The sequence below is a fragment of the Oryctolagus cuniculus genome, chromosome X (genome assembly GCF_051225735.1).
Source record: "Oryctolagus cuniculus isolate XC-2025 breed Fujian yellow rabbit chromosome X, ASM5122573v1, whole genome shotgun sequence".
NCBI classification, from domain to species: domain Eukaryota; kingdom Metazoa; phylum Chordata; class Mammalia; order Lagomorpha; family Leporidae; genus Oryctolagus; species Oryctolagus cuniculus.
This window is the reverse complement of record NC_142888.1, coordinates 107,934,625-107,961,221: the sequence shown is the minus strand read 5'-3', so window position 1 is coordinate 107,961,221 and position 26,597 is coordinate 107,934,625. Positions and strand designations below refer to the sequence as shown.

At 40.9% G+C, this 26,597-nt stretch overlaps 1 protein-coding gene across 50 annotated transcripts in view; it reads left to right on the top strand.

Annotated features, from left to right (window-relative positions):
• ENOX2 (ecto-NOX disulfide-thiol exchanger 2) overlaps positions 1-26,597 on the top strand; it is a 322,971-nt gene that overhangs the window by 215,304 nt on the left and 81,070 nt on the right. For all 50 annotated transcript variants that reach the window (XM_070066497.2, XM_089323927.1, XM_070066506.2 and 47 more), the window contains one exon: positions 25,836-25,970. In XM_070066497.2, coding sequence (XP_069922598.2) covers positions 25,874-25,970 — 97 coding nt within the window. In that variant the 5' untranslated portion in view covers positions 25,836-25,873. The remainder of the gene's footprint in view (positions 1-25,835; positions 25,971-26,597) is intronic.

Below are 26,597 nucleotides of genomic sequence, written 5' to 3'. Positions count from 1 at the left end.
CCCAAACCCTGCTCCAATGTGAATGTTAGGTGTCCAGTTCTATTTGATTTCTCATGCCATATTGGTATTTGAATATTTTGAATGTCACTACTGGTTCCCTTGATGTTTATTCCCATGAGTTGAGGCCACTTTTGTAGGCAGAATCAACCAACTTGCCAGAGAATCACTAGTGGAGTGTATTGCTCTTATATAAACTAAAGTTCAGTTAGTGGAAGCCAAAATTAATATGCAAAATATTAGCAAAATTAACTTGAGGAAATTTTTTTAAGTTGAGGAAACAATTTCTACCTTGAAAAAATACCCAGCAGGGGCAAGTGTTTGGCACAGTAATTAAGTTGACACTTAGGATGCCCTTACCCCGTATCAGAATGCCAGTGTTCAAGTTGTGGCTCTGCTTCCAGTTTCGGTTGCCTGCTAGCATGCACCTTGGGAAGCAGCAGAAAATGGCTCTAGCACTTTGGTCCGCACTACCCACATAGGAGATCCAAATGGAGTTTTGGGCTTTAAGCTTCTGGCTGGCCCAGCCCCATTTACAATACTGTCAGCAGATTGAAGGAAGTACAAATAGATCTGTGCTGACTATTTATTCATTCACTATGCCTTATGCTGGGGGCAGAGTGGCAATTTATCAGTATATTGGCACCATTCCTGCCCTTACAAGTTTTTACAGTCCAATAGCGAAGCACCCTGTTAGCTATGCATACAAAGTAAATTGCTAATAGTATTTACAGTATCACATTAGTTATTCTCTAAGTATTTCTTTTTATGTATTTTTTAACTTTTATTTAATAAATATAAATTTCCAAAGTACAGCTTTTGGATTACAGTGGCTTTCCCCCCACCCATAACTTCCTTCCCACCCACACCCCTCCCATCTCCCGCTCCCTCTCCCATTCCATTCACATCAAGATTCATTTTCAATTATCTTTATATTCAGAAGATTAATTTAGTATATATTAAGTAAAGATTTCAACAGTTTGTACCCACACAGAAACACAAAGTGTAAAGTACTGTTTGAGTACTAGTTATAGCATTAATTCACATTGTACAACACGTTAAGGACAGAGATCCTACATGGGGAATAAGTGCACAGTGACTCTTGTTGCTGACTTAACAATTGACACTCTTGTTTATGGCGTCAGTAATCACCCTAGGCTCTTGTCATGAGTTGCCAAGGCTATGGGAGCCTTTTGAGTTCGCCAACTCCGATCTTATTTAGACAAGGTCATAGTCAAAGTGGAAGTTCTCTCCTCCCTTCAGAGAACGGGCCCTTTGATGGCCTGTTCTTTCCACTGGGATCTCACTCGCAGAGATCTTTCAAAAGAAAAAAAAAACTAAATGAAAGATCTCTAAGTATTTCTTAAAGAGGTGCCAAGTCATCATACTTTCTGTGGTACGAAAGAACCTGTATGTTGGAAAAATGTTCAGTTCTGAAGAAACAAAAGTGTGGGAGGGGGATGAAACCAAATTATCCCTGTGATGTTAAATTAGTACTGACTCTGAGATGATGAGTAATATTTAATTCTGCAAACCCTAACTATTAAAATAAAACTTACTGAGATCAGTAGAATGGTACAAAAATGACCATTGCAGGATTCCTTCTGCTCCTATGATGGAAATAAATTGGATAATTTTGATTCCCTTATCATCTTCTGTGAATTATATTTGCTAATAGAATGCAAATATCATTGGTAAAGAAAGAAGAACAGAGATGAATCATTATAATGAGTGTTCAAATAAAGAGCATCCGATTCAGAAAGCTACATTATTATATTGCCTAAATAAAGCCAACCACTATTTCCCACTGCAAACAGTCTTAGGGCTTTGTGTATTACACACTTGTTAAAGTGCGGTGACTGGAACCTTGATTCCTCCTGGGTGGTGCTATAGTTGGTACTACTGTTGTAGAAGCTTTCTGGAAACCAAACAGTTCTTTCCTTTAGCTGCCTTGAGGAAGACAGAGCCCTCCTGCTTCATTGGTATCCATTTGGCTTTCTTTGTTTCTGAGTAACAATCTTGTGCCAGACTTCCAACCACAAACTGGAATGGAAAGGGCAATGCAGAAGTATGACATGTCTCTCATACCTCCCCAACCCACTCACCTTCCACACTTACCCTGGGATCTCTGGCACTTGCCAGATGGCTCCCGTGCGTGGAAAGTTCAGAGAATGAAGTTGTCTGTGAGTGATAGGGAAAGGAACTCTCTGGGTGTCAGACATCAGATTTGACTTACTTTATTGCCTTGGTCACTGAATCAGTTCTCATTGAATGTATACTATGTATCAAGTGTGACCCCTTACACTTTATTGCTAGCATTTTGTATGCCTTCCCTTTCCTACCTAGTTTAGTCGATTCACTGGCATCCTGAAATGCATCAACCTCAATTCTCTCCTCTGATGAGCTTAAGTGGAATTTAATAATCCCTGCTAAATTGTCTTGTGACTGTCATATGAATAAAGGCTACAGACTCTAAGTTAGATTGTAACCATCAAATTAATTTTATTGCAAAGGTCAGGCTACTCTCCTGGCGTTCTGTTGTGCTTGAAGGTTAGTCACTGCTTGACCAAAACCTTCCTGTCTGGGTTATATTCAAAACAGATTTCAAGATATAACCAGATTGAAAACAAGACATGGAGATAAAAGGCGGTGTACTCTGACCCGCTGGAAATAGCAAGCAGCTGCAGTGATTTTGTGTGTATATAGAATACATCCTCTTCTCCAGGCGATGATGGGCATTAAGCTCAGTACCTCTTGCTCCCAAAGCAAATGTCTGCTCATCTTTTCCACCTAGCTGCTCATGTTAGAGCAAAGAAATATTTCTTCCCAAATGACTTTTAAGCTTGCTTGTCTCAGAAGTGCTGTCCCTGAGGAAGCACGACCTATCAGTGGAGTTTGGCTCAAAAAAAAAAAAAAAAAAAGACATAATCATATTCAGATAATGGCAGACACCTCCACTCTGGTTCCCTTTAACCTTTATCTGTCTTCCTAATTTACCATGGGCCCTCTCTTTCCAGCTTACCTCTTTCAACCAACCCTGTTGTGAGTTCATGCACTCCTGACGTACGTGTCTAATATACTCATCAGTTCAAGTTATATAAGCAACATTCATGTTACAACTTGCCATCTATTCTCCTGGAAAAATCCAAGGATAGACTCTGAAGTTATAAGGAGCATCTAGGCCATTATCAGAGCTACAGTACTTTGAACCTATAAGCGCCAGGATCACAAGCAGATTTCTTATAGCATGACAGTTCCTTTGGGCATAATTATGGCTTCTTTCAACTGTCCTTAAAAGAAATAGCCACGGTCAGTTGTTGTTCCAGAGAATAGGTCTTATAGAAAGAAATTCAGTTAGCTTGCCATTCTGCATTCTGAATTTTCATCTTCCCAATGAGAAATTTAGAAGTTGACCTAGGGAAGCTCCATAGTTTTTTTCTTGTAACAAACTTCAGCGTTCACCTGTTACAGTGAACGCTGCTGACCCATTGTGTACAGAGCAATGTGTGTGCTCAGTGTTTGAGTTCTCTAGAACAGTTACGACCTCTGCCCAAATTTCCAAGTGATATTTGCAAGACTGTTTGTTAGCTGTGGGCTGGGGCTTTAGTGCCAAAAAGTGACTCTAGAAGGTATCATCTGGGATGCTGTTGAACATCAGAAAAAAATGCTACAATGAATCCAAAAATGCTTGTTTTTAAATTTATTCAAGAGCCAGAGAGAGAATTCCCATCCCCTAGTTCACTCCCCAAATGCCTGCAATGGCTGGGGCTGAATGGGGCAGGAGCCAAGAGCAGGAAACTCAGTTTCAGTCACCTATGTGCGAGGCAGGAAACCAATTAGCTAAACCATCACATGCTGCCTCCCTAGTCTGCATTAGCAGGAAGCTGGGAATGAAGCCCTGGCACTCTGATGTGGGACATGGGCATGCTCACTACTAGGTTACTCCACTTGGAAGATAATGCAGACCTCCTTGCAGATACCCCATGAATGGGATGACACTCCATCCGGACAAGCACACAAGTCAAATAACTTAATTTCACAAAAGAATGACAGCCTTGACACTGTATGTCTAACATACATGTGGTTCTCACCTCAGCCCACAACACAGTCACTAGAGCACTCAATCTCGAATTAGCTTCCCTCTAGCTCTTACATACATACAACTATATGGGCATGCCAAGCAAGTATACTTGCCTAACAAGCACTGCCTCAGGCAAGCAGGACCTATCAGTAGAGTTTGCTTCAAAAAACGACATGATCATACTCAGGTAATGGCAGACATCTCCAGCCTGGTCCTGGTTCCTTTTTTTTTTTTTTAATCACATCTGCCACTTCTAATTTACCTCATGTTCTCTCCTGTTCATGTCCTTTGGCTGCCCCCTTTGTGAGTGCATTTACTTCTTTTTTTTTTTTTTTTTTTTTTTTTTTTTTTGACATTCAGAGTTAGACAGTGAGAGAGAGAGACAGAGAGAAAGGTCTTCCTTCCTTTGGTTCACCCCCCAAATGGCCACTACGGCTGGCATGCTGCGCTGATCCGAAGCCAGGAGCCAGGTGCTTCCTTCTGGTCTCCCATGCGGGTGCAGGGCCCAAACACTTGGGCCATCCTCCACTGCACTCCCAGGCCACAGCAGAGAGCTGGACTGGAAGAGAAGCAACCAGGATAGAACCGGCGCCCCAACCAGGACTAGAACCCGGGGTGCCGGCACCACAGACAGAGGATTAGCCTAGTGAGCCGCGGCGCTGGCCAAGTGCATTTACTTCTGATGGAAATGTCCAATATGCTCATCAGTTTAATCCTACTAGTAACATTCATGTAGGAATTTGCCATCACTCCACATTTCAGGATTTCTCATGTTTTCCCTCTACCCAGTAGGAAGTTAGGCTAGTCACTTTATACTCAGGCCTACTATGGAGTCTTGTTTGGTCTTTATTTTGTGTGTAAATTTGTTGGCTCACACCTGCAAGTAAATTATGAGCTCCCTGGGGGACTAATTTCAGGCTTCTGAAAGTCTTCTGCCTCTCTTGTGTCCCTCTGCAGCCACTAACAAAGAGCACTATGGGGGCTCAATGAATACCTGTTAGTTCATTTGTAACTAGGAAGTACTATCCAAGTGGATCACACTGATTTTTGAAATCAGATGCAGTTTCTTTTCCCCCCTTCTTTTCCTGTGTAAATTCTCCCTCTCAGGTTGTATGTACTCTACCAAAAGTGAAACTGTGCTCTGTGGTTCTGTGCTGTGTCCCACAACAGATTTCCCAAACGCAGTGGCTTTTTCCATTGTAGCTAAGAGAGTCACTGAAAACCCCAACCCATTGCCTTCCATAGGTGCTGCCCTCATGGAATGTGCAGCCCAAAGGCATGTGCTTCTACCTTGGCTCCTTTTATAACCCAAATTATCTTATGGAATGGTGATGCCACCTCAGCTCATTTTCATTTAACCTTTCCATGCCTCCCTGTTTTCTTCAGAAAAGCCCATCAATATTGACCTGCTTTCCAGGGATGTTTTGAGGACGTAATACTGATAAGAAAACACTCTCTATGAGAGAATATTGATGACAGTTGTCTTGTGGCCACAAAAGGAGAGGGCACTCAGCGGTAATTGGGGGGCCATGTTTAGCTATCCAACCACCCATTATCTTCAGTACTCAGATTGATTCTAATGCATCAGAATAATGCAGCTTGTAATCCATATGTTGGGGAGGAGGTGATTTATTGTCAGGTGGTGATTGTTAGTAAGAGCAAGCTGTTTGAACATATTCAGGACATAGCTGTACAAATCTCCATGTTTCTCTTCTTTCCCTTGTTTGCAGATCTATTTTTTTACCCCTTTGACTATCCTATTTTCTCATTTTCCACTCCATATTATAGTATTGTTTTGATTCTTTAACAAAAAAGCTTTGTGTCTCAATGAAGAGCTAGAACACAGGAGACTTATTTGGAAAAGCAGTGTGAGTAGCCAAGTCCAATTTAAGAATGGTGGTGGATTTTATCACTCAGCTTTATTAATGGACCTCGTTCCTGCTGTATCATGTTTCTTTCCCTAATGCATTTGAATAAAAGCCCTTGCCTCCACTATTAACCCGTTAACTGGTGTTAACTCATTCCTGGGCATCTGTTGCCATAGCTGCAGCTGCCCCTTTGCTAGCCCCTGTAGAGGCCATGAGGGGCTGACCTGCTTGTTCAAGACGTCAGCTGTTAGGCGAGGGCAAGAGTCTTACAGCCTCAGAGGTCAAACAGCCTGTTCTGGGTGCTTATTCCCTGTCTATTTTTTTCTTAGCAACAGATGGGCATGTGGCTGTCCAGCCTCAAGGCTGGGAAACATGTGTGGGAACCTTAGCAGCACTGTTCCTCCCTCCCCCTCCTGGGAACCCAAGCAGGTAGCCTAACTCCATACTCGGAAAGATGATCAATATTTCCCCACTGTTGTTTGATTCTCTTCCTTCAGCACCTGAGGCAGCCACAGGGAATCATGCACAACTTGCATCTGTTCACTGAAATAATTGCCAGCAGTTTTATGGAGCGTCTCTTGTGTATGTTTTTGCCCATTTACAGATTTGATTATATCATTTGCAGAATGGAAACGTGGCTTTCCACTGCTTACTCTCATTCTCATAGATCTTCAAGGAGAGGCCCTTTTAAAAACAAAATGGAAATGGCATGCAAATGGTTATGTTAATATCACACAAGCAAAAGTCAGGACCTCCAGAAGCTTCCTCAGGCACAAACTGATCAGGTGATGAGCACATCTTGCATACATTTCTATTTGAGTTACCAGCCAGCACCGTCCTATGAGAAATGATTAGGAAGAAAAAATGTTATATGCCTATAATGTGTGACTGCTTTCTGCCCTGGGCTCCAGTACTGACGTAGACTGGAGCCAACACAACTCCCACACACGCAGATTGGGCAGGTACATTGGGATTTGAGGAAGATGTTTGAAGGTAGAAGCTTTCCAGGTCGACCAGCATTGGATAAGAAATTTCAATTTTTTTCTGTGCTGTTCCAGCTCTGCCAAGCAGCTAGCAAGATTATATCTGTGCATTAACTCCAGACTTAGAAAATTCATAACCCTTTAGCCCTTTACCATGACTTTAATAGAATTTATATGTTGTCATGATGTTGTTAACAACTAGTATTTAGATACTTTTTTACAGCTTTCAAAAAACTTTTACAATTAATATTGCATGTTTAACCATCTCACCAATGCTTTAAGATGATGATTATTGTTATCTATGTTTTTGTGATGAGGGAACCCAGGCCCGGAGACATTGAATGACTTGCCCAAGTTACACAGCCAGTAAATAGCATAGACTTCTGCCTCCAGACCCCTGCCATATCCATGCTAGGCGCTACTCACAGCCCTGTCACCCTGCATTCTAACCCACTGTAACCTCTGTGTTCCAAACTACCTTATAACCTGCAGGTAAACATGTTAGGTTCATGCAGAGATTCACTTGAAAAACCAAGGGAAAGTAGCCATGTTACACAAAAGAATAACTGTCCTTATATATGGGTTCACTGGTAAATGATGTCTCTTGGAGTCATGTTTGTTTCTAAATCACCAACTACTCCACTGGCTGATGGGGGAGGATGTGGTAAGCAAGGGACAAAAGAAGAATATGAGGGAAAAGCATCAAAATTGCTTGGCAACTAAAGAATCCTTTAGAAATTAAGATAAAACATTTCTGAAGAGCACATCAACATATGTAGTAGAACTGTAAAGATAAGTGATAAATGATTAACACAAAATTTAGAATAGTGGTTGTCTTCCAGGAGAGATGGAAGAGTTTAGGGAGAGCACGTAGTGGACTTCAATAGTATTAGTTTTGTTCTTCAATTGCTTGTTGGATACACAATTTTCATTGCATTGTTGCTTTTTTTCATACTTTGTGCATGTGTTTTATAAATCCCCCTTTGTACCTGCTCAATATTTAATTTTTATTTTTTTAAATACATAAAACTTTTATTTAATGGGCCGGCACCGCGGCTCACTAGGCTAATCCTCCGCCTAGCGGCGCCGGCACACCGGGTTCTAGTCCCGGTCGGGGCGCCGGATTCTGTCCCGGTTGCCCCTCTTCCAGGCCAGCTCTCTGCTGTGGCCAGGGAGTGCAGTGGAGGATGGCCCAGGTGCTTGGGCCCTGCACCCCATGGGAGACCAGGAAAAGCACCTGGCTCCTGGCTCCTGCCATTGCATCAGCGCGGTGTGCCGGCCGCAGCGCGCCGGCCGCGGCAGCCATTGGAGGGTGAACCAACGGCAAAGGAAGACCTTTCTCTCTGTCTCTCTCTCTCACTGTCCACTCTGCCTGTCAAAAAAAAAAAAAAAAACAACTTTTATTTAATGAATATAAATTTACAAAGTACAGCTTAGGGATTACAATGGCTTCCCTCCCACCCGCAACCCTCCCCTTTCCCACTTCCTCTCCCCTTCCATTCACATCAAGATTCATTTTCAATTATCTTTATATATAGAAGATGAATTTAGCATATATTAAGTAAAGATTTCAACAGTTTGCACCCACACAGAAACACAAAGTATAAAATACTGTTTGAGTACTAGTTATAACATTAAATCACAATGTACAGCACATTTAGGACAGAGATCCTACATGAAGAGTAAGTGCACAGTGACTCCTGTTGTTGACTTAACAAATTGACACTCTTGTTTATGGTGTCATGAGTTGCCAAGGCTCTTGTCATGAGTTGCCAAGGCTATGGAAGCCTTTTGAGTTCACCGACTCTGATCATATTTAGACAAGGTCGTAGTCAGCGTGGAAGTTCTCTCCTCCCTTCAGAGAAAGGTACCTCCTTCTTTGATGACCTCTTCTTTCCACTGGGATCTCACTCACAGAGATCTTTCATTTAGGTCATTTTTTTTTTTTTTTTGCCAGAGTGTCTTGGCTTTCCATGCCTGAAATACTCTCATAGGCTTTTCAGCCAGATCCAAATGCCTTAAGGGCTGATTCTGAGGCCAGAGTGCTGTTTAGAACATCCGCCATTCTATGAGTGCTGTGTACCCCACTTCCCATGTTGGATCGTTCTCTCCCTTGTTTTATTTTATCAGTTAGTATTTTCAGACGCTAGTCTTGTTTATGTGATCCCTTTGGCTATTAGTCCTATCATTATGATCAATTGTGAACAGAAATTGATCACTTGGACTAGTGAGATGGCATTGCTACATGCCACCTTGATGGGATTGAATTGGAATCCCCTGGTATGTTTCTAACTCTACCATTTGGGTCAAGTCCGATTGAGCATGTCCCAAATTGTACATCTCCTCCCTCTCTTATTCCCACTCTTATATTTAACAGGTATCACTTTTCAGTTAAATTTCAACACTTAAGAATAATTGTGTATTAATTACAGAGTTCAACCAATAGTATTAAGTAGAACAAAAAAAAAATACTAAAAGGGATAAAGTATTAAGTTGTTCATCAACAATCAGGGCAAGGGCTGATCAAGTCACTGTTTCTCAAAGTGTCCATTTCACTTCAACAGGTTTCCTTTTTGGTGCTCAGTTAGTTGTCACCGATCAGGGAGAACATATATTTGTCCCTTTGGGATTGGCTTTTTTCACTTAGCATGATGTTTTCCAAATTCCTCCATTTTGTTGCAAATGGCTGGATTTCATTTTTTTCTGCTGTATAGTACTCTACAGAGTACATATCCCATAATTTCTTTATCCAGTCTACTGTTGATGGGCATTTAGGTTGATTCCATGCCTTAGCTATTGTGAATTGAGCTGTAATAAACATTGAGGTGCAGACAGCTCTTTTATTTGCCAATTTAATTTCCTTTGGGTAAATTCCAAGGAGTGGGATGGCTGTGTTGTATGGTAGGGTTATGTTCAGGATTCGGAGGAATCTCCAAACTGACTTCCATAGTAGCTTTACCAGTTTGCACTCCTACCAACAGTGGGTTAGTGTCCCTTTTCCCCACATCCTCACTAGCATCTGTTGTTGGTAGATTTCTGTATGTGAGCCATTCTAACCAGGGTGAGGTGAAACCTCATTTTGGTTTTGATTTGCATTTCCCTGATTGCTAGGGATCCTGAACATTTTTTCATGTGTCTGTTGGCCATTTGGATTTCCTGTTTTGAAAAATGTCTATTGAGGTCCTTGGCCCATCTCTTCTTAAGTGGGTTGTTCATTTTGTTGTTGTGGAGTTTCTTGATCTCTTGGTAGATTCTGGTTATTAATCCTTTATCAGTTGCATAGTTTGCAAATATTTTTCCCCTTCTGTTGTTTGCCTCTTCACTTTCCTGACTGTTTCTTTTGCAGTACAGAAACTTCTCAATTTGATGCAATCCCAATAGTTAATTCTGGCTTTGACTGCCTGTGCCTCTGGGGTCTTTTCCAAGAAGTCTTTCTCTGTGCCTATATCTTGCAGGGTTTCTCCAATGTTCTCTAATAATTTGATGGTGTCAGTTCATAGACTTAGATCTTTAATCCATGTTGAATGGATTTTTGTGTAAGGTATAAATTAGGGGTCTTGCTTCATGCTTCGGCAAGTGGAAATACAGTTTTCCCAGCACCATTTATTGAATAGACTGTCCTTGCTCCAGTAATTGGTTTTGGATCCTTGAACAAATATAAGTTGGCTGTAGATGTTTGGGTTGATTTCTGGTCTTTCTGTTCTGTTCCATTGGTCTATCCACCTGTTTCTGTACCAGTACCATGCTGTTTTGATTATGACTGCCCTGTAGTATGTCCTGAAATCTGGTATTGTGATGCCTCCGGCTTTGTTTTTGTTGTACAAGATTGCTTTAGCTCTTCGAGGTCTCCTATGTCTCCATATGAATTTCAGCATCATTTTTTCTTGATCTGAGAAGAATGTCTTCGGTATTTTGATTGGTAGCGCATTGAATCTATAAATTGCTTTTGGGAGAATGGACATTTTGATGATATTGATTCTTCCAATCCATGAGCATGGAAGATTTTTCCATTTTTTAGTATCCTCTTCTATTTCTTTCTTTAAGATTTTGTAGTTCTCATCGTAGAGATCTTTAATGTCCTTAGTTAAGTTTATTCCAAGGTTTTTGATTGTTTTTGTGGCTATTGTGAATGGGATTGATCTTAGCAGTTCTTTCTCAGCCATGGCATTGTCTGTGTATACAAAGGCTGTTGATTTTTGTGCATTGATTTTATATCCTGCTACTTTTCCAAACTCTTCTATGAGTTCCAATAGTCTCTTAGTAGAGTTCTTTGGATCCCCTATCAATACTTAATTTTTAAAAACCTATAAAAAGTGTGAGTCAGTGGGAAAATATTTTGCTGTACAGAGATTTAGCTTTTAATTTTTAAAGAACTTAGTCACTCTAGAAACTGGGTGTAATTTGTAAAAAAAAATCTTAGCCATTTTGTTCTGATGGTATCTCCCAATCACATACTAGTTATTTCTGAGGACGTGGTGACTTAGGAGGAGGGCATGCTTTTCCAGAATATTCCTGGGGTCTTTTGAGTGTTTGAGATGCCTTTGTCCCTTACCTCGCCTCCTTTCTGATGGTGAACTTCTAGCTTCTTTGACAGACAACAACGGTGGCATGGTCATTTGGGAATTGGAGGTTAAGTGTTTGAACTGTAATCATGGATTTATAGGTTGTTACTCAAAGACTTATTATCTTTATGGCTTTCCTTGATGTTGTATCCGACAGAATGCAATGACCAGGTAGGCTTGTGTATTTATTGTCATTGGTTGTTTTCTCTCTGGCCAGTCTAGACACACTGTAAGCACAGGCTGTCAGGAATTACAGCTTTTCTTCCATGTGGAAATAAGTGGATAAGCAAATACTCCCAGCTTGATTTTCTTTCCAATTCATTATTTACAGGGAATTCACCTTTTGTAATCATTTTCAAATCAAATTTGCTCTACCAATCCCTGTAAGGTTTGCTCTGGAGATCATCACCAACCTAGATGCTTTTTATTTTTTAATAGCTTATGTCCCCATCCTTGTTAATGTCAATTTTTAAAAAATGAATATAGTTTAAAAGTGATGTCACTAGTGGCCTGGAGATTCACTCAGGATGAAAATTTAAGTTACAGCAGAAATGGATTAAAGAAATGAAAGTCAGTGATTCACATGCATTTGCTATTTGGGCTACTATTGCTGTACTAAAATATTCAGGAAAAGCTATTGAATTAAATAGGACAAAATACATCATATATAAGATAGATTCCAGGAAAGGCACTATGGTTAATGCAGTTCAGAATCACAAACTGTCAACCAAATTCACTTGTTACATGGATTGTTCCTGGAGTAGGTTGAAACAGTGGTGTCCTCTGTCCAGCTGTCACAAAAGTCATAGCTATCACCATAACCTTATTTTGTCTTGTTGGAAAACTAGCCATGAAGAACAAGCTCTTCTCCTGCCTACTCCTTTATTTCCCAAATTTGTCATGTATATTGGAGATGTGACACTGGGTAATACTGGCATTCCTTCACCACAGATGGAGGATCAGGAAAGAAAGCCTGGATGAAAATGCCATCCATGTTTTTGGAGAAAAAAGTAAATGGGTTTTGGCAGCAGGTCTGGTGTGTTTGGGGTATACAAGGCAAAGGGTGATACTGGAAAATCTTTTGAGCATTTTATTAGCAATACCACTTTTAGAAAACTCATCAGTTAGATGACAGGAATACAAATTAGTTCCACTGTTCTTGTTGGCAGTGCTCTTGCCAAATAATTTGTTAAAGAGAAGCCATCTTGTTCTTTTTTGTTGTAAATACATCGCCCACTGTTATTAGTGGCTAGTTCCTGTACTGCTGCTTTCAAGTCCTTTCCACCAGAAGGAATGATAATACCTCCCTCTCTCCTCACACCCAGGGGCCTCTGTTTTCCATACGGTATCAGAGGCAACACTCATTATTGGCAATATATTGATAATAATTACCAGTATTCTGTAACCACTTGCTGGGCTAGACACTGCAGGAGACCTTTCTCACGTATTTTCTCCTTGAATCTCTGTAGTGCTTTTCTATGGAATAGGTACCTTTATAATCCTCATTTTTCAGATGTGGAAGATGAAGCACAGTGACATTGGTATCCTCCTTGTATCACACAGCTACTAAGTGGTGGATCAGGGTTAGAACTCAGATCTAATCCAACGGCCATTATTTTCTGATTATTTGTATTTGACTGTATTTGTATTGATGTATAGTTTGAAAACTCATTAGGCTGCCTGTAGAAGTAAAGAAGCCTGAAGAGGGCCAGGGCTGCTGGCCCAACGCAGGGCCATTAGTCACTGCCTCCTGCGGCTGTATGGGTATATATAGCTTTGCCCTTAATATTTGAGGATGACCCTGCTGAGGAAGCTAGTTCTCAAGCCAAAGTTCCCATTATCAGTAGGATTTAACACTTGACTTGTTTATAATCATCATGGCCTGGATCCTACCTCCCTAACTTAGCACATGGCCTTGTTGTTAATGACCTGCAGAGCAAGTCAACAATATAGTTTAATACCCATCTTCTCAGAGTCCAACCAACTGGAGATTACAAAACGACTCCAGTTGTTCAGCATTCCACTTCAGGAGAGAGGAATGATAGGGAAACTACCATGGAAATACTCTCTACTGACACCCATCCCCTCAAACAAGATCAATTCTATTCTAGGTTTTAGACTTAGCACAAATACAGCCTTATCCTATACTTTTAAGCTATCCATAGTACGATGAAAATCTTTCAAAATTCAGTTTAAGTCACCTCAACCATCTTCACAGCGCTTCCTTTATGCCTCCCCCTTCTTTGTCTCTCTGTTTAGCCATTATCCAACTATAAGGTCATTTTTGTTTTCGTATCTGCCTTTGTCACTACTCTATCCATGAGCCCCTCCAGGGACAGAGGAATGTATTTTTCACCTTGGTACCACATGGATTTAATGAGTTTGCCAAAGTAATATTCCAAATGTATCCTGAAGCCTGGCAGTGTAAATTCATTCAAAGATTCAGATATAGCTATCTCATATTGATACCTGTGTTGTCTTTACCACAACCCTGTGAAAGGAGTGGTATCATTCTTATTTATAGATGAGTAAACTGAAGCTCTGTGCTTCTCAAGCTTATGGTAGGCATGAGTTTCCTAGGGTACTTGTTCAACAGGCAGAGTCCTCCCACCCCAGCGCCACCCAGATGAAAACCTCAGCAGTGGACCCTGGAAATTGGCCTATTTACTAAGCATCCCAGATGATTCTGATGCACATGGTTGGAGTACACGTATATAAACACAGGTGTAAGTGATTGCTACACAGCCAGTAAATGATAATGCCAGAGTTCAGATGAGCCCTCCTAATTCTAGATCTAGTTCATGTTATCTTTATCTTTGTTATACTCTCCTCCTGTGGCAAGGATGCGGACTAAAACATGTTGGAAAGATTTCCAGCAATAAAACTAAAGCAGAATGGCTTGAGGATTAACCTAGAACTGTGTATTTCTTTTCCCAAGAGATCTTGCCAAACCTCCAACAGCACACCAGCCAGGTTGCCAAGTCACCTCTTGGCAACTTACCTTGGAGAGGCATAGAAAACAGAACTTTGGGAACTTAACAGAATTTATGCTTCTATCATTTCTTTCATCATCCCCACCCCCCCAGCAGTAGCAGCCACATCATTAACTTAAAGAGTGTCCTCAGTACCTGAAATGCCATTAGCTGGTTTGCTTAATATTCAGATTTGTAGTTGATAAAACATCGAAGTCCAGACAGTAATACTAATGCGTCAGTTTCAAAACCAGAAATTGACTTAATAGCCAATTAGTGCAAATGTTAAAGTAGCTGGGGTAAGTAGCATATGTGTGGCACATTTATGCTGTTTGGTGTTTTTTACCTAAATGTTAGATGAGGAAATATGGTAAAAATGTGATAATGTGGGCTGGCACGTGGCACAAAAGGTTAAGCCACTGCTTGTAACACTAGTATCCCATATGAGCACAGGTTCAAGTCCAGGCTGCACTGCTGCTGAACTAGCTCCCTGCTAATGCACCTGGGAAAGCAATGGAAGAGGGCCCAAATGCTTGGGCCCCTGCCACCCATGTGGGAGACCAGGATGGAGTGCCTGGCTCCTGGCTTCAGTCTGGCTCAGCCCTGGCTGTTGTGGCCATTTTGGGGAGTGAGCCAGTGAATGGAATATATCTTTGTGTCTCTCACTTTCTCTCTGTCACTCTCTCTACCTTCCCACTCATGCCACCCATTTATGCCTTCCCCTGTGAAATAACAAAGATATGTGAAGAAGGAGGCCCCAGTAGACAGCTGAATGGTGTTTTCCTTGACCAGAAATATACACATATGTATATGTAAAGGAAAGGAAATGGGGTTAAATGATCAAGGACTTGTTCTGTATCAGATATTCGGCTCAGAATTCTTTTAGTTAATAGAAAATGTATATTATGGAAAAACTATACAGGGAATTCAAATTTTTACACCAAAGTAAACTTACCTTCAAATTCCATTTTCTATGAATTTTATGAAGTACCCTCATATATAACTGAGTGGTTAAAAGTGTGAGTTCTGGGGGCCAGTGTTATGGCACATTGGGTTAAGCTATGGCCTGCAATACTAGCATGCCAGCACCAGTTTGAGTCCTGGCTGCACCACTTCCAATCCAGCTCCCTGCTAATGTACCTGGGAAAGCAACAGAAGATGGCCTAAGTACTTGGGCCCCTGCCACCCATGTGGGAGACCCAGATGGAGTTCTTGGCTCCTGGCTCCTGGCTCCTGGCTTCAGCCTGGCCCAGCCCTGACCATTATGGCCATTTGGGGAGTGAACCAGCTGATGGAAGATTCTCTCTCTTTGTCTGTCTGTCTGTCTGTCTTTCTCTCTCAGTATGTAACTCTGCCTTTCAAATAAGTAAAATAGATTGTTTTTAAAAGGTATGAGCTCTGGAGCCATACTTCCTGAACTTGTATTTTAACTCCAGCATTAACTATATCTGTGACCTTGGGCAACTTCCTAACTTTCTTAAGTGTCATCTTCCTTATCTATAAAATGAGTATAATGATAAATATTACCTATCTCATAGATTTGTTGTGAGGTTTAGATTCTTTAATACATGTAAAGTCTTAAAACAGAGGTTGGTACATTGTAAACACTTAGTCAATGTCAGGAAGCAATATCATTACCATTATCTTAATACATGAGAGATAGGTATCATTATCCCCAAAAAACAGGTGAATAAGCAGGTTTTAAAGTTTTTGGAACTTGCCCAAAGTCATACAGCTAGTAAGTAGTAGAGCCAAGATATGATTTTAGATTTAACTGCCTCCACATTCTGTATTCCTTCCACTGTACCCTATAGCCTTCAAAAATATAGGGAATGTGATGTGAGTTCCTTGGAGAGACCAGGCCTTCTTCCTCACTACATCACTGCCATAGCCCAACTGCACCTACCACCTAGAAAACTAGCTTGGCCCCCTATGTTGTTATAGACCTAATTTATTTTTTAAAGATTTATTTATTTATTTGAAAGTCAGAGTTACACACAGAGAGAAGGAGAGGCAGAGAAAGGGGGGGGGGGTGGTCTTCCATGCACTGGTTCACTCCTCAAATGGCCAAAATGGCTGGAGCTGGGCTGGTCTGAAGTCAGGAGCCAGGAGCTTCCTCTGGGTCTCCCACGCGGGTCCAGGGGCACAAGGACTTGGACCATTTTCTACTGTTTTCCCAGGCCATAGCAGAGAGCTGGATCAGAAGTGGAGCAGCCAGGACTTGAACCAGCGCCCATATGGGATGCCGACACCGCAGGCAGTGGCTTTACCTGCTACGCCAGAGCACTGGCCCCTAGACCTAATTTAAAACTTTAAATATTCTTATAACCATCCCAAAAAAGGAGGAGGCTCTTTTTAGGAACCTCCAGCTTATGGACTAGAACAATGGAATCTTCCAGGATGAAGTTTAGTTTGTGGAAACACCTGCTACCCTGAGGTTCTCACTCAAATACCTTGAACATCAAGCTACCATCTCCTACTTTCCACCATGGGAAAATGATTACTTACTATACAGGCTGGCATAAATACCTTCCCTTTTCTATCCCTCATTTTTCCTCTTCCCTTCTCTTCAGAGAATATGTTGTGATATCTTGATTCCCTTGAGTGGCTCTTTGATCCATCCTTGGTAGCACTAGTGAAAGCTCCTGCTTGTTTAATAGCATCAACTCTCTCTAGCCTCTGGGAACCTTGTCTTAAAAAAGCCCCTGTCAGTTTTCATACCCTGCAAAACCATGATGCAAGCTGTGGCGTCACTGTTGTCTGGAACAGGAGAGAATGGAGCATGCCTAGAGCTTCAGTGAATTGTTCACAAACAATGATGGATTGTTAATTTTCAGTGAAAATGAATGCACATTATACTGCTTCATGAGCAGTAAATACCAAGTAGAAGCTAAAACCCTGAGCCCTAGGCTTAATGCAGACCCAAAATGTGATTTATTCTGCTGTTTCCTTTCCCTTAGCCTGAAAACAGAAAGCTCAGTGTTCAGTGCTATGACATACGAACTTTCAAAACAAATACTTTTTGAGTGTCTACTGTATGCAAAGTCCTATGTAATATGCCAGATATGGGGATTTTTTTCTGTGTTCTGTGCAAGGATGTTCTTTTTTTAAAGATTTATTTATTTATTTGAAAGGCAGAGTTAGAGACAGACAGACAGATCTTCCATCTGCTGGTTCACTCCCAAAATGGCTGCAATGGTTGGAGCTGGGCTGGTCTGAATTCAGGAGCCAGGAGCTTCTTCTGGGTCTCCCACATGGGTACATGGGCCCAGGTACTTGAGCCATCTTCTGCTGCTTTACTAGGTTCATTAGCAGGGAGCTGGATTGGAAGAGATGCAGCTGGGACTCGAACCAGTGCCCATAGGGAATGCCAGCGCTGCAGGCAGCAGCTTTATCCACTACACCACAGTGCTGGCCCCTGTGCAAGGGTTTTTTGAACTTTCTTTCTCTTTGCTTTGTCATGATGTCCCTAGTGCTATTCCCAGGACCACTCTGTAACCAGTACGCATCAGCCTTCTCTGATACCTGGAGTCCCCACCACAGGGATTATTTCTTTGATGGGAACATAGAAGTAACCATGCTAAAAATGTTAATAGATTACTCAGTGGTGGGGGGAATGGATGGGAGAGTTGATCAGATTAGTTTTAGGAGTACAGTAATGTAAGAGAGTAGAGCAGAAACTGTGGAAGTTGAGATTGGCTGTACGTATGGTAGATGGTGAAGAAGCCAGGGGGTTGAGGAGCTCTCTAGTAAGAATACACAAAAACGGCTGCAGTTGAGCAGGGTTTCTCAGCCTCAGCACTGCTGACAAATTGGGCCAGAGCATTATTGTAGGGGGTTGCCCTGGACTTTGTAGGCTGTTTAGCAGCATCCTCCATCTGTATCCCCTAGATGTCAGTAGCAATTCTCTGTCCCTCTATCTGAGAGCCAAAAATGCTGCCAAATAGCCCATGCAAAGCAAACTTAGCCCCATTATGAACTATTGCAGTAGAGAACATGGAGTCTAGTTATGATCTGTGTAACCCTCCTAGCTCCAATATTCTGCAACTTCATGACTCTCCTGATGTAGTATAGCATAGTGGATGAGGGCAGGAATTGTGGAGCCAAACTATCTGGGTTTGAATCATAGCTCCATGGCATGCCAGCTGCATGACTGACTATGAATAAGTTGCTTAAGTTCTGTTCCTGTTTCCTCAACAGTAGAATGGGGTTAATAAAAGGACCTACTTCATAAGGTTGTTATGAGTTTTAAATTAATATGCATAAAGAACCTAAAACAGTGCCTGGCACAGAGTCAGCATATTTAAGTGTTAACCTTTATTAGTCATTATTATTATTATTCTCATTAGCACTATCATTAACCATTTGTGTAAGTCCCAGTATGTTCTAAAGGTCTGATGTGTCACCCAGCTTTGGGCCACTAACTTCTTTCTGCAAAAATGACTGGAGAGCTAAGTCATTGTTCAGGCCCGTGTAATGTAGAGAGATTTTAGATGGCTAAGGGGCTATGAAATGGGCCATTAACGTAAGGTCCTCTTTTATATAATTACTGTGTTCTTACAGAGTTCGCTCATTTAAATGCCTACTTATTGGCACCTATTTTGAGATAACCATTGGCTAAAGATTCAAAAGTAGATAAAATCTGTGTCGCCTGCTCTCCAGGAACTAACAGGACAGCTGCTACATGCACATTTATGTTAGTAAATTGAATTACCTTAAATTCTCCAAGAAAATTCCAGTCAGTCCCTTCTTATTCATGAAGAATTTCACTATGATGAAAATTATTTCCTGCCTAGGCTTAGCTCTCTTGAAGTTGGTTTCTCTGTAATTGTGATTTTCTTGTATTATCAGTATGTCAGGATTATAATGCCTCAAATTATCACTATTTTCTCTTCCTCTCTTTCTCCATTTTAAAATTTTTTCTTAATATTCAACCCTCAAAAGAAACTCCTCAAAAGAGATTTTATCTTAATACAACAGTAGGGTATTATCCTGTTTTAAATAGCTTGACACCTGCTTCTAGAAAGAATATTAGTACAGGACTATCTTATATACACTCTTATATTTCCTCATTAATTTTTTTTTTTAATGAATATACGTTTCCAAAGTACGAATAATGGATTACTATGGCTTCCCCCCCATACCGTCCCTCCCACCCACAACCAAAATAGTTTAGTGGGACCAGCACTGTGGCGTAGTGGGTAAAGCTGCTGCCTGAAGTGCCAGCATCCCATATGGGCACCGATTCGAGTCCTGGCTGCTCCACTTCCAATCTAGCTCTCTGCTCTGGCCTGGGAAAGCAGTAGAAGATGACCCAAGCCTTTGGGCCCCTGTACTCATGTGGGAGACCTGGAAGAAGCTCCTGGCTCCTGGCTTCGGATTGGCGCAGCTCTGCCTGTTGCTGCCAATTGGGGAGTGAACCAGCGGATAGAAGACCTCTCTCTCTCTGTCTCTGTCTCTCTCTCTGCCTCTCCTTCTCTCTTTGTGTAACTCCGACTTTCAAATAAATAAATAAATAAATAAATCTTTAAAATAAAATAGTTTAGTGAATATCTGTTCTGTGTCAGGCATTGTGTCTAGATAACGGGAATACTAAGGAAGAATAAGAGATTCTAGACTCTAAAGGGAGGGTTTCATAGAAAGAAATGATTTAAAATATTGTGTGCTAAGGGCTAATATAGCAGTGTATTCAGTGAGCTAAGAGAACACTGAAAATAAATATACTCTTTGGGAGTTTAGTGTGATGGGTAAGGCTGTAAGCATTGGCATCAGAACTGCCTGAGTTCATATTCCTGCTTTACATTGTTTTTTGACAGGCAGAGTGGACAGTGAGAGAGAGAGACAGAGAGAAAGGTCTTCCTTTGCCGTTGGTTCGCCCTCCAATGGCCGCCGCTGCTGGCACGCTGCGGCCAGCGCACCGCGCTGATCCGATGGCAGGAGCCAGATACTTATCCTGGTCTACCATGGGGTGCAGGGCCCAAGCACTTGGGCCACCCTCCACTGCACTCCCGGGCCACAGCAGAGAGCTGGCCTGGAAGAGGGGCAACTGGGACAGAATCCAGCGCCCCGACCGGGACTAGAACCCAGTGTGCCGGTGCCGCAAGGCAGAGGATTAGCCTAGTGAGCCGCGGCACTGGCCCCTGCTTTACATTTAATTGCTGTATGATACTGAGCTGACCACTTAAACTGTTGTGGCTTGATTTCATCATCTATATAATATATTCTAATAATTTATGTATAGACATGTGTCTCTCAGTAGGCCTTGAGATCCTCAAGTAAGGGCTGGGGACGCTTTATCATCATCATCCTGACTATTACCATGTTATGATTACCATTTGCTGAGTGCTAATATGAGCCAGAAACCATGCTAAACTCTTCATCTACACTAATTTAATCTTCATGAAACCTGTAAGATAAAATACTATCATTTTCCCAGTTTTGTAGCTTGCCAGTTTTTCTCATCAAATTCAGATCTTTATCTATAACATTTATTATGATATATAATTATAGTTATTCAATAATATTTTAATATCTGTCTCCTCACTAGAATGTAAGTTCCATAAGGCCAAGGATGAGTCTGTTTGGCTCACCATAATGTCCTCAACATTTGGACTAGTGCCTGACATGTGGAAAATGTTCAATGAATGTACAGCAAATGTGAACTAAAATCTGGAAGACATCCAGGCAAGAAGAGAAGAGAAGAGAAGAAAAAAAGAGAATGAGCACATTACAGTCACCAGAGAGTGGAGCTAGACTCTAGTCCAGAGCCACCTGACTACCAAACCAATGCTCTTGATCACTAGGCAGGATTGCTTCCTACTCTTAATGTCTTTTCATTAAATGTTTGTTGACAAAATCCTTTCCTTACTTTACAGAATACTGTGTAACAAAATTACAGGACACATAAAAACCAGTGAAGATAAGCCTGGACACAAGAAAGAGAATTATAGGAGAGTAAATTGTCAGAGAAGGAGAGTTTTTGTCTTAATAATAGACAATAGCTGGAGAGGTGGCACCAAAATTGTGTCCTTGTTTCAAAGGAAATATGTGAAATAATTAACTCCACCACAGGATGAATGTATCACAGAATGTGTGTGTGTGTGTGTGTGTGTGTGTGTGTAGTTTACAATATCAAATAACTTTGTTAGTATTGACTAATTAGTCAGCAGTGCATAAACAATACAAAAATAAACAGATGGCAGTGATTTAATGGTTATGGAGTAATACCGATTAAAGTGAACGGTCACTTGCAAAGCTTTTATTGTTTTGGTGCCAATGTACTCTTATTCCAAAGTGCCATATTTCAGTCAAATTATCTACAAAGTGCTTACTTATTCACCACCACTCTACAATCTCTGACCTCTTGAGTAGTTGTCACACATCAGAAAAGGAGAACCAGCATGTTTGGACATATTCTTCAGACTCAGGAAAGGGATTTTTGAAGTCCATTCAATAACTGTAGCCTTCAGTAACTTACCTTTTGAATATTCTTGGCTACTGCCAGCGATTATAGGAAAATAAGCAATCTCTTCCTCTAGCAGCATAGGTCTACTTTGATAAAACACTTCAAAAAATTGCTGGATATCCATCTCCAGTCTGACAAGTTAATCAGGCCAGAACTTAACTTTGCCACCACACAGTGGTAATTCTAAACAGATGTCTAGCACAGTATGTTTTGTTAATGTGGACCTTAATTCCAGATTGCTGCCAGAAATGATCATCTGGGATTGCTCTTTAAACTAAAATTTTTCAAGCTTGCTTATATGTATGATTGTGCCTAGACGGGAAAATGATTCTAGCTGGTGAGATCAAACTGAATTATTAGTTGGGTGCAACTATCCCTGGTTGTAATCCTAAGCAAATTCTTGCATGTGTCTAGTTGTCTTAGAAAAAGAATTGGCTTAGCAATCATGCCAGCTCATTTAAGACAATTTATCATTTTAAAAGGTATACAATCACTGAATGTCATTTTATACATTGCTTACTTTGTCCAAAATCAATATAATTTGATTTTCTTCTTTCATTCGGGTATTTCTTGAATATCTGCTTTGTACTAGATGCTGACCTAAGAAATGGGGAAGCAAAAGTACCTAAAACCCATTCCCTGACCAAAGGAGCAGGCAGGCTAGCAGAAGAGAGACATTTACTCAGTAACTATGATTCCAGTTCATAGTAGATATCTGTTGTTTTTGCTTCCTGGAATATTCTTATTCAAACCTCCACTCATTGCCTGGAAGAAAATCCTGTGCCTCCTAAAAGACTCATTTCAACTACTTCTTTCCTAGTGAAGGCTTCCCTGGCATTCTTTATCTCCTCTACTACCCAACCCCGAATGTATACACCCAAACCCTGTCCCACACTTTTAATTACTCCATTGTGTTCCCATAGCACTTTACTCAATTTTATTATAGTACTTATTACAATAATTTATATCTTGTTGTTTAGATGACTGTGCCTCATATCTAGTTGTTTATATGACTGTGCCTCTCACTATATTGCAAGTTCTTCCAGAGCAGTAAATGAGTTTTGTTCGTCTCTGTATTCCCAGTCACTGGCACAGAACCTGGCATATAATAAGACTCAAAAAGTTTGGTTGAGCTGGCACCACGGCTCACTAGGCTAATCCTCCGCCTGTGGCACTGGCACCCCAGGTTCTAGTCCCGGTCGGGGCTCCTCTTCCAGTCCAGCTCTCTGCTGTGGCCCGGGAAAGCAGTAGAAGATGGCCCAAGTGCTTGGGCCTGCACCCACATGGGAGACCAGGAGGAAGCACCTGGCTCCTGGCTTCGGATTGGCGCAGCACGCCGGCCGTAGAGGCCATTTGGGGTGTGAACCAACAGAAGGAAGACCTTTCTCTCTGTCTCTCTCACTGTCTAACTCTGCCTGTCAAAAAAAAAGTTTGGTTGGAAGAAAGAGAGAGTCAGAAAGCATATGAAAAGCAAATTATAGATGCAGTGTTATGAGGACACATAAGAAGGAGTAACTAATTCCAGTGTGGTAGCTTCATAGACAAGGTGGAGATGTCCCTTGGAAAATGAGTAGTATTTGACAGGTGGGGATGGATATTGGGGGATGGGAAGGAGATGAGAAGGGCATTTAAGGCAAAACTTTTTCAGAAGTTAGGAACAACATTCCCTGTGGCAAAATAATGCTGTTCCTTATCTGTTCATGTAAACCAGCCTAGCAGGAACCCTATTTGCTAACATTTTAACTGGCACTTCGAATTAATATACATTTTAAAAACAGTAATACTGTGTTGTCCTTTTAAAAAGCTAATGATTTAGGTCATTCTCTCTCCTCCACCCCCACCCTTGCCCCAAGTTAGTCCAGAGTTTGGCTAGGTTGGCACATTGTAAAATCTCATTCTTTGATCTCAAAATCCTTTGTGGAGAAGAGTTTCTGGTTTTCTTACGTATTTCCCAGGATTACAAAGCCAGTGAGTAGGTTGTTTTACATTGAGGTCAAGTCCTTCCAAACCTGCCTCTTTCATCTAGGAGTCATTCTCCAGCAACCAGAGAAAATCAGGGTACAAATGCAGTAAAGTCTAAAGGTTTCTTCCAATTGTAACATTCCCTAAAAATCTTGTCTTCAGTAGCTAGGATTGGGAGTGTATGTGGACCTAATTGTAGCCATGTGAACTCTTTACCCAAAGGATTTTTTAAATGATACCTCTTGTTTGTTTTCTTGGTAATAGTTACAAGAGGTTTTTCTAGCCTTAAAATATGTGTTTGTGAGAGAGCACTGAAAACTGAGTACGAGGACTCCAGTTCTTGCAGATGAAGAAGTCACCAGTTCTGAAATGTGACTTCTGACTGCATTAATGAACTCCTAGGGCCAGTAATCACTGTATGTGTGTTTGTGGGGAGTCTTATGAGGGAAGAAATAAAGGCAGTGCAGAAGAATGTCAAAAACTAATATTTCAGAAATAATGTCTTTAGAAATTTGCATTTGCTTGTTCTGACCAATCAGTGACCAAAATAGCACATGTATAAATAAACCAACCAAGGATCATCCCTGATGTTGCCAGATTGGAAGGATACAATGGTCTTTCACAATCGACTGTTAGAACAGAGTTGCTTTGGGGGTGTAATTGTTAGAAGTGCACACTGGAAGGTAGGAGAAAAGTCATGGAAGTTTTTTCTGTAGCTATCAGTAGTCAGAAGGAAATTTCTGAAAATAAAAGTCTTTTTGTACTCAGATGGCCTATGACTATATCTCTTCCATCTGTGCAGTATGTGCATTCACATACATATATAACCCACTTTAATGTCTTTGTTTACGTCATGTCTGCTTCTGAAATGTCTTCTCCTTTCTTCTTTACCTATCTAATAACTACACATCACTCAATAGTAGTTGTGTAGAAATCTGGCTCATTTTTTTAAAACTCTGTCTTCTCCATGAAGTATCTCCTATTTGCTAAGGCCACAGTAGCTCTTCCATTCTTCATTCCTTAAACTTCAATAACACTTCTGGCCTATACCATTCAAGTCTCATTATTTCGTAATTCTAATGTAATTGAAGATACTCAGGCAGAGTGGCTAAAAAGTACACAGTCCTGTATGACCTTGGACACAGTACCCTTTCAAATCATCTTACCTATTGAATGTAGATATAAGTAGTCTTCTCCCTCATGCGGTTCAGCGCAAGCTAAGTGCTTTACCTGGTATATGGTAAATGTGCAATAATTAGTGGTAGTGATGGGTGGAGGTGATAATAGTAATAATTATCACCATCATGATCAATCTCTTCAGCAGCTAGATTGTACAGCCTTTGAAGGCTGTGGGCATGTCTCCTGTCTACTTTTTCTCTGGTACTCCACTAACCACCACCACCCCCCCCCAAATGTACAATTGAATAGCTTGATATCTGCTGATCGTGTCCAGCTCTTTTCTATACTACTGCCTCTAAGATGTGAAATTGCATCTGTAGTACAATTTTCATATTTTATTGCCAACTACAGAAACTCTAAGATTTTTTTCTTGGTTTGCAAGCATGAGTAGTTTGGACAGAAGCTGCTGAAGTAATCATATGCTAGTAGATGGAAAAGAATAGGAAACTTCTTAATCATCCCAAGACCCTGTGGTGTGTACATACACTTGGGAACAAAATGAAGAAAAGGAAGGAAGGGGGGTGGGAGAAATGAAGGGAATCACTTATACTGAAATGCCATCTGCTAAATTACTTTCAAATTCCATGACTTCCTGCCAGTTCAAGCTGTATTGTTTTATTCCTTGTAAGAAAGCTGGCATTGAGACCTCATCTACCACTGTCCATCAGACTGTTTTGTAAAGAGTTTGCCATAGTTTATGTTGGTAAGTAAACTGGATACTAGAACCTTGACACAAAAAATTATTTGACTTGTCATTTCTTTTCAGCTGATAATAGTAGAACTCTGAATGTGGATTCTACTGCAATGACACTACCTATGTCTGATCCCACTGCATGGGCCACGGCAATGAATAATCTTGGAATGGCACCGCTGGGAATTGCTGGACAACCAATTTTACCTGGTATGTTATTTTTAATCACCTCACAAGTGTTTCTTTTTATTGACCATGTGGTAATAAATATAACAGTATGACACAACTTATTTTGAAGTTGACATTTACCAGATTCTGCCTAGAGTGTGCATTTTTGTAATATGAGCTTTATAGGCCGAGTGGCCATTAGTTACTAGTATACTCACTATTGCACTTGAGGCAAGCTGAAGGTATATCTGATGCAAGATAGAGTCATCGACCATTTAAATAGCTCATTGAAATAACAAGCAACAGGATTGTGACAAGGAATTAGAAGCCTTGTCTGAATTTATAGATTTCTTTTAGGAGGCAAATAAACATGGCGTAGATATCTTCAAAATCATGGATTCCTAAAGGAGAGGAAAAGAGATGGTATGGACATTAGCTGAAGGGTGTAGTTTAGACACAATAAAGCTTTCTGGACAGTGAAACTTAATTAACCATTACAAGGGATTTGTGAAGACATTAGGGAACTACCATATCAGAGATACTGGGATGGCTTATTAAACAGCCTAAACATTAACCTCCCCAGATTCATTTCCTTGTGATCCTACTTAAAAGCAGGACAGCACCGGGTCAGTCTAGAATGTTGCTACTCAAAGTCTGCTTTGTCTAATA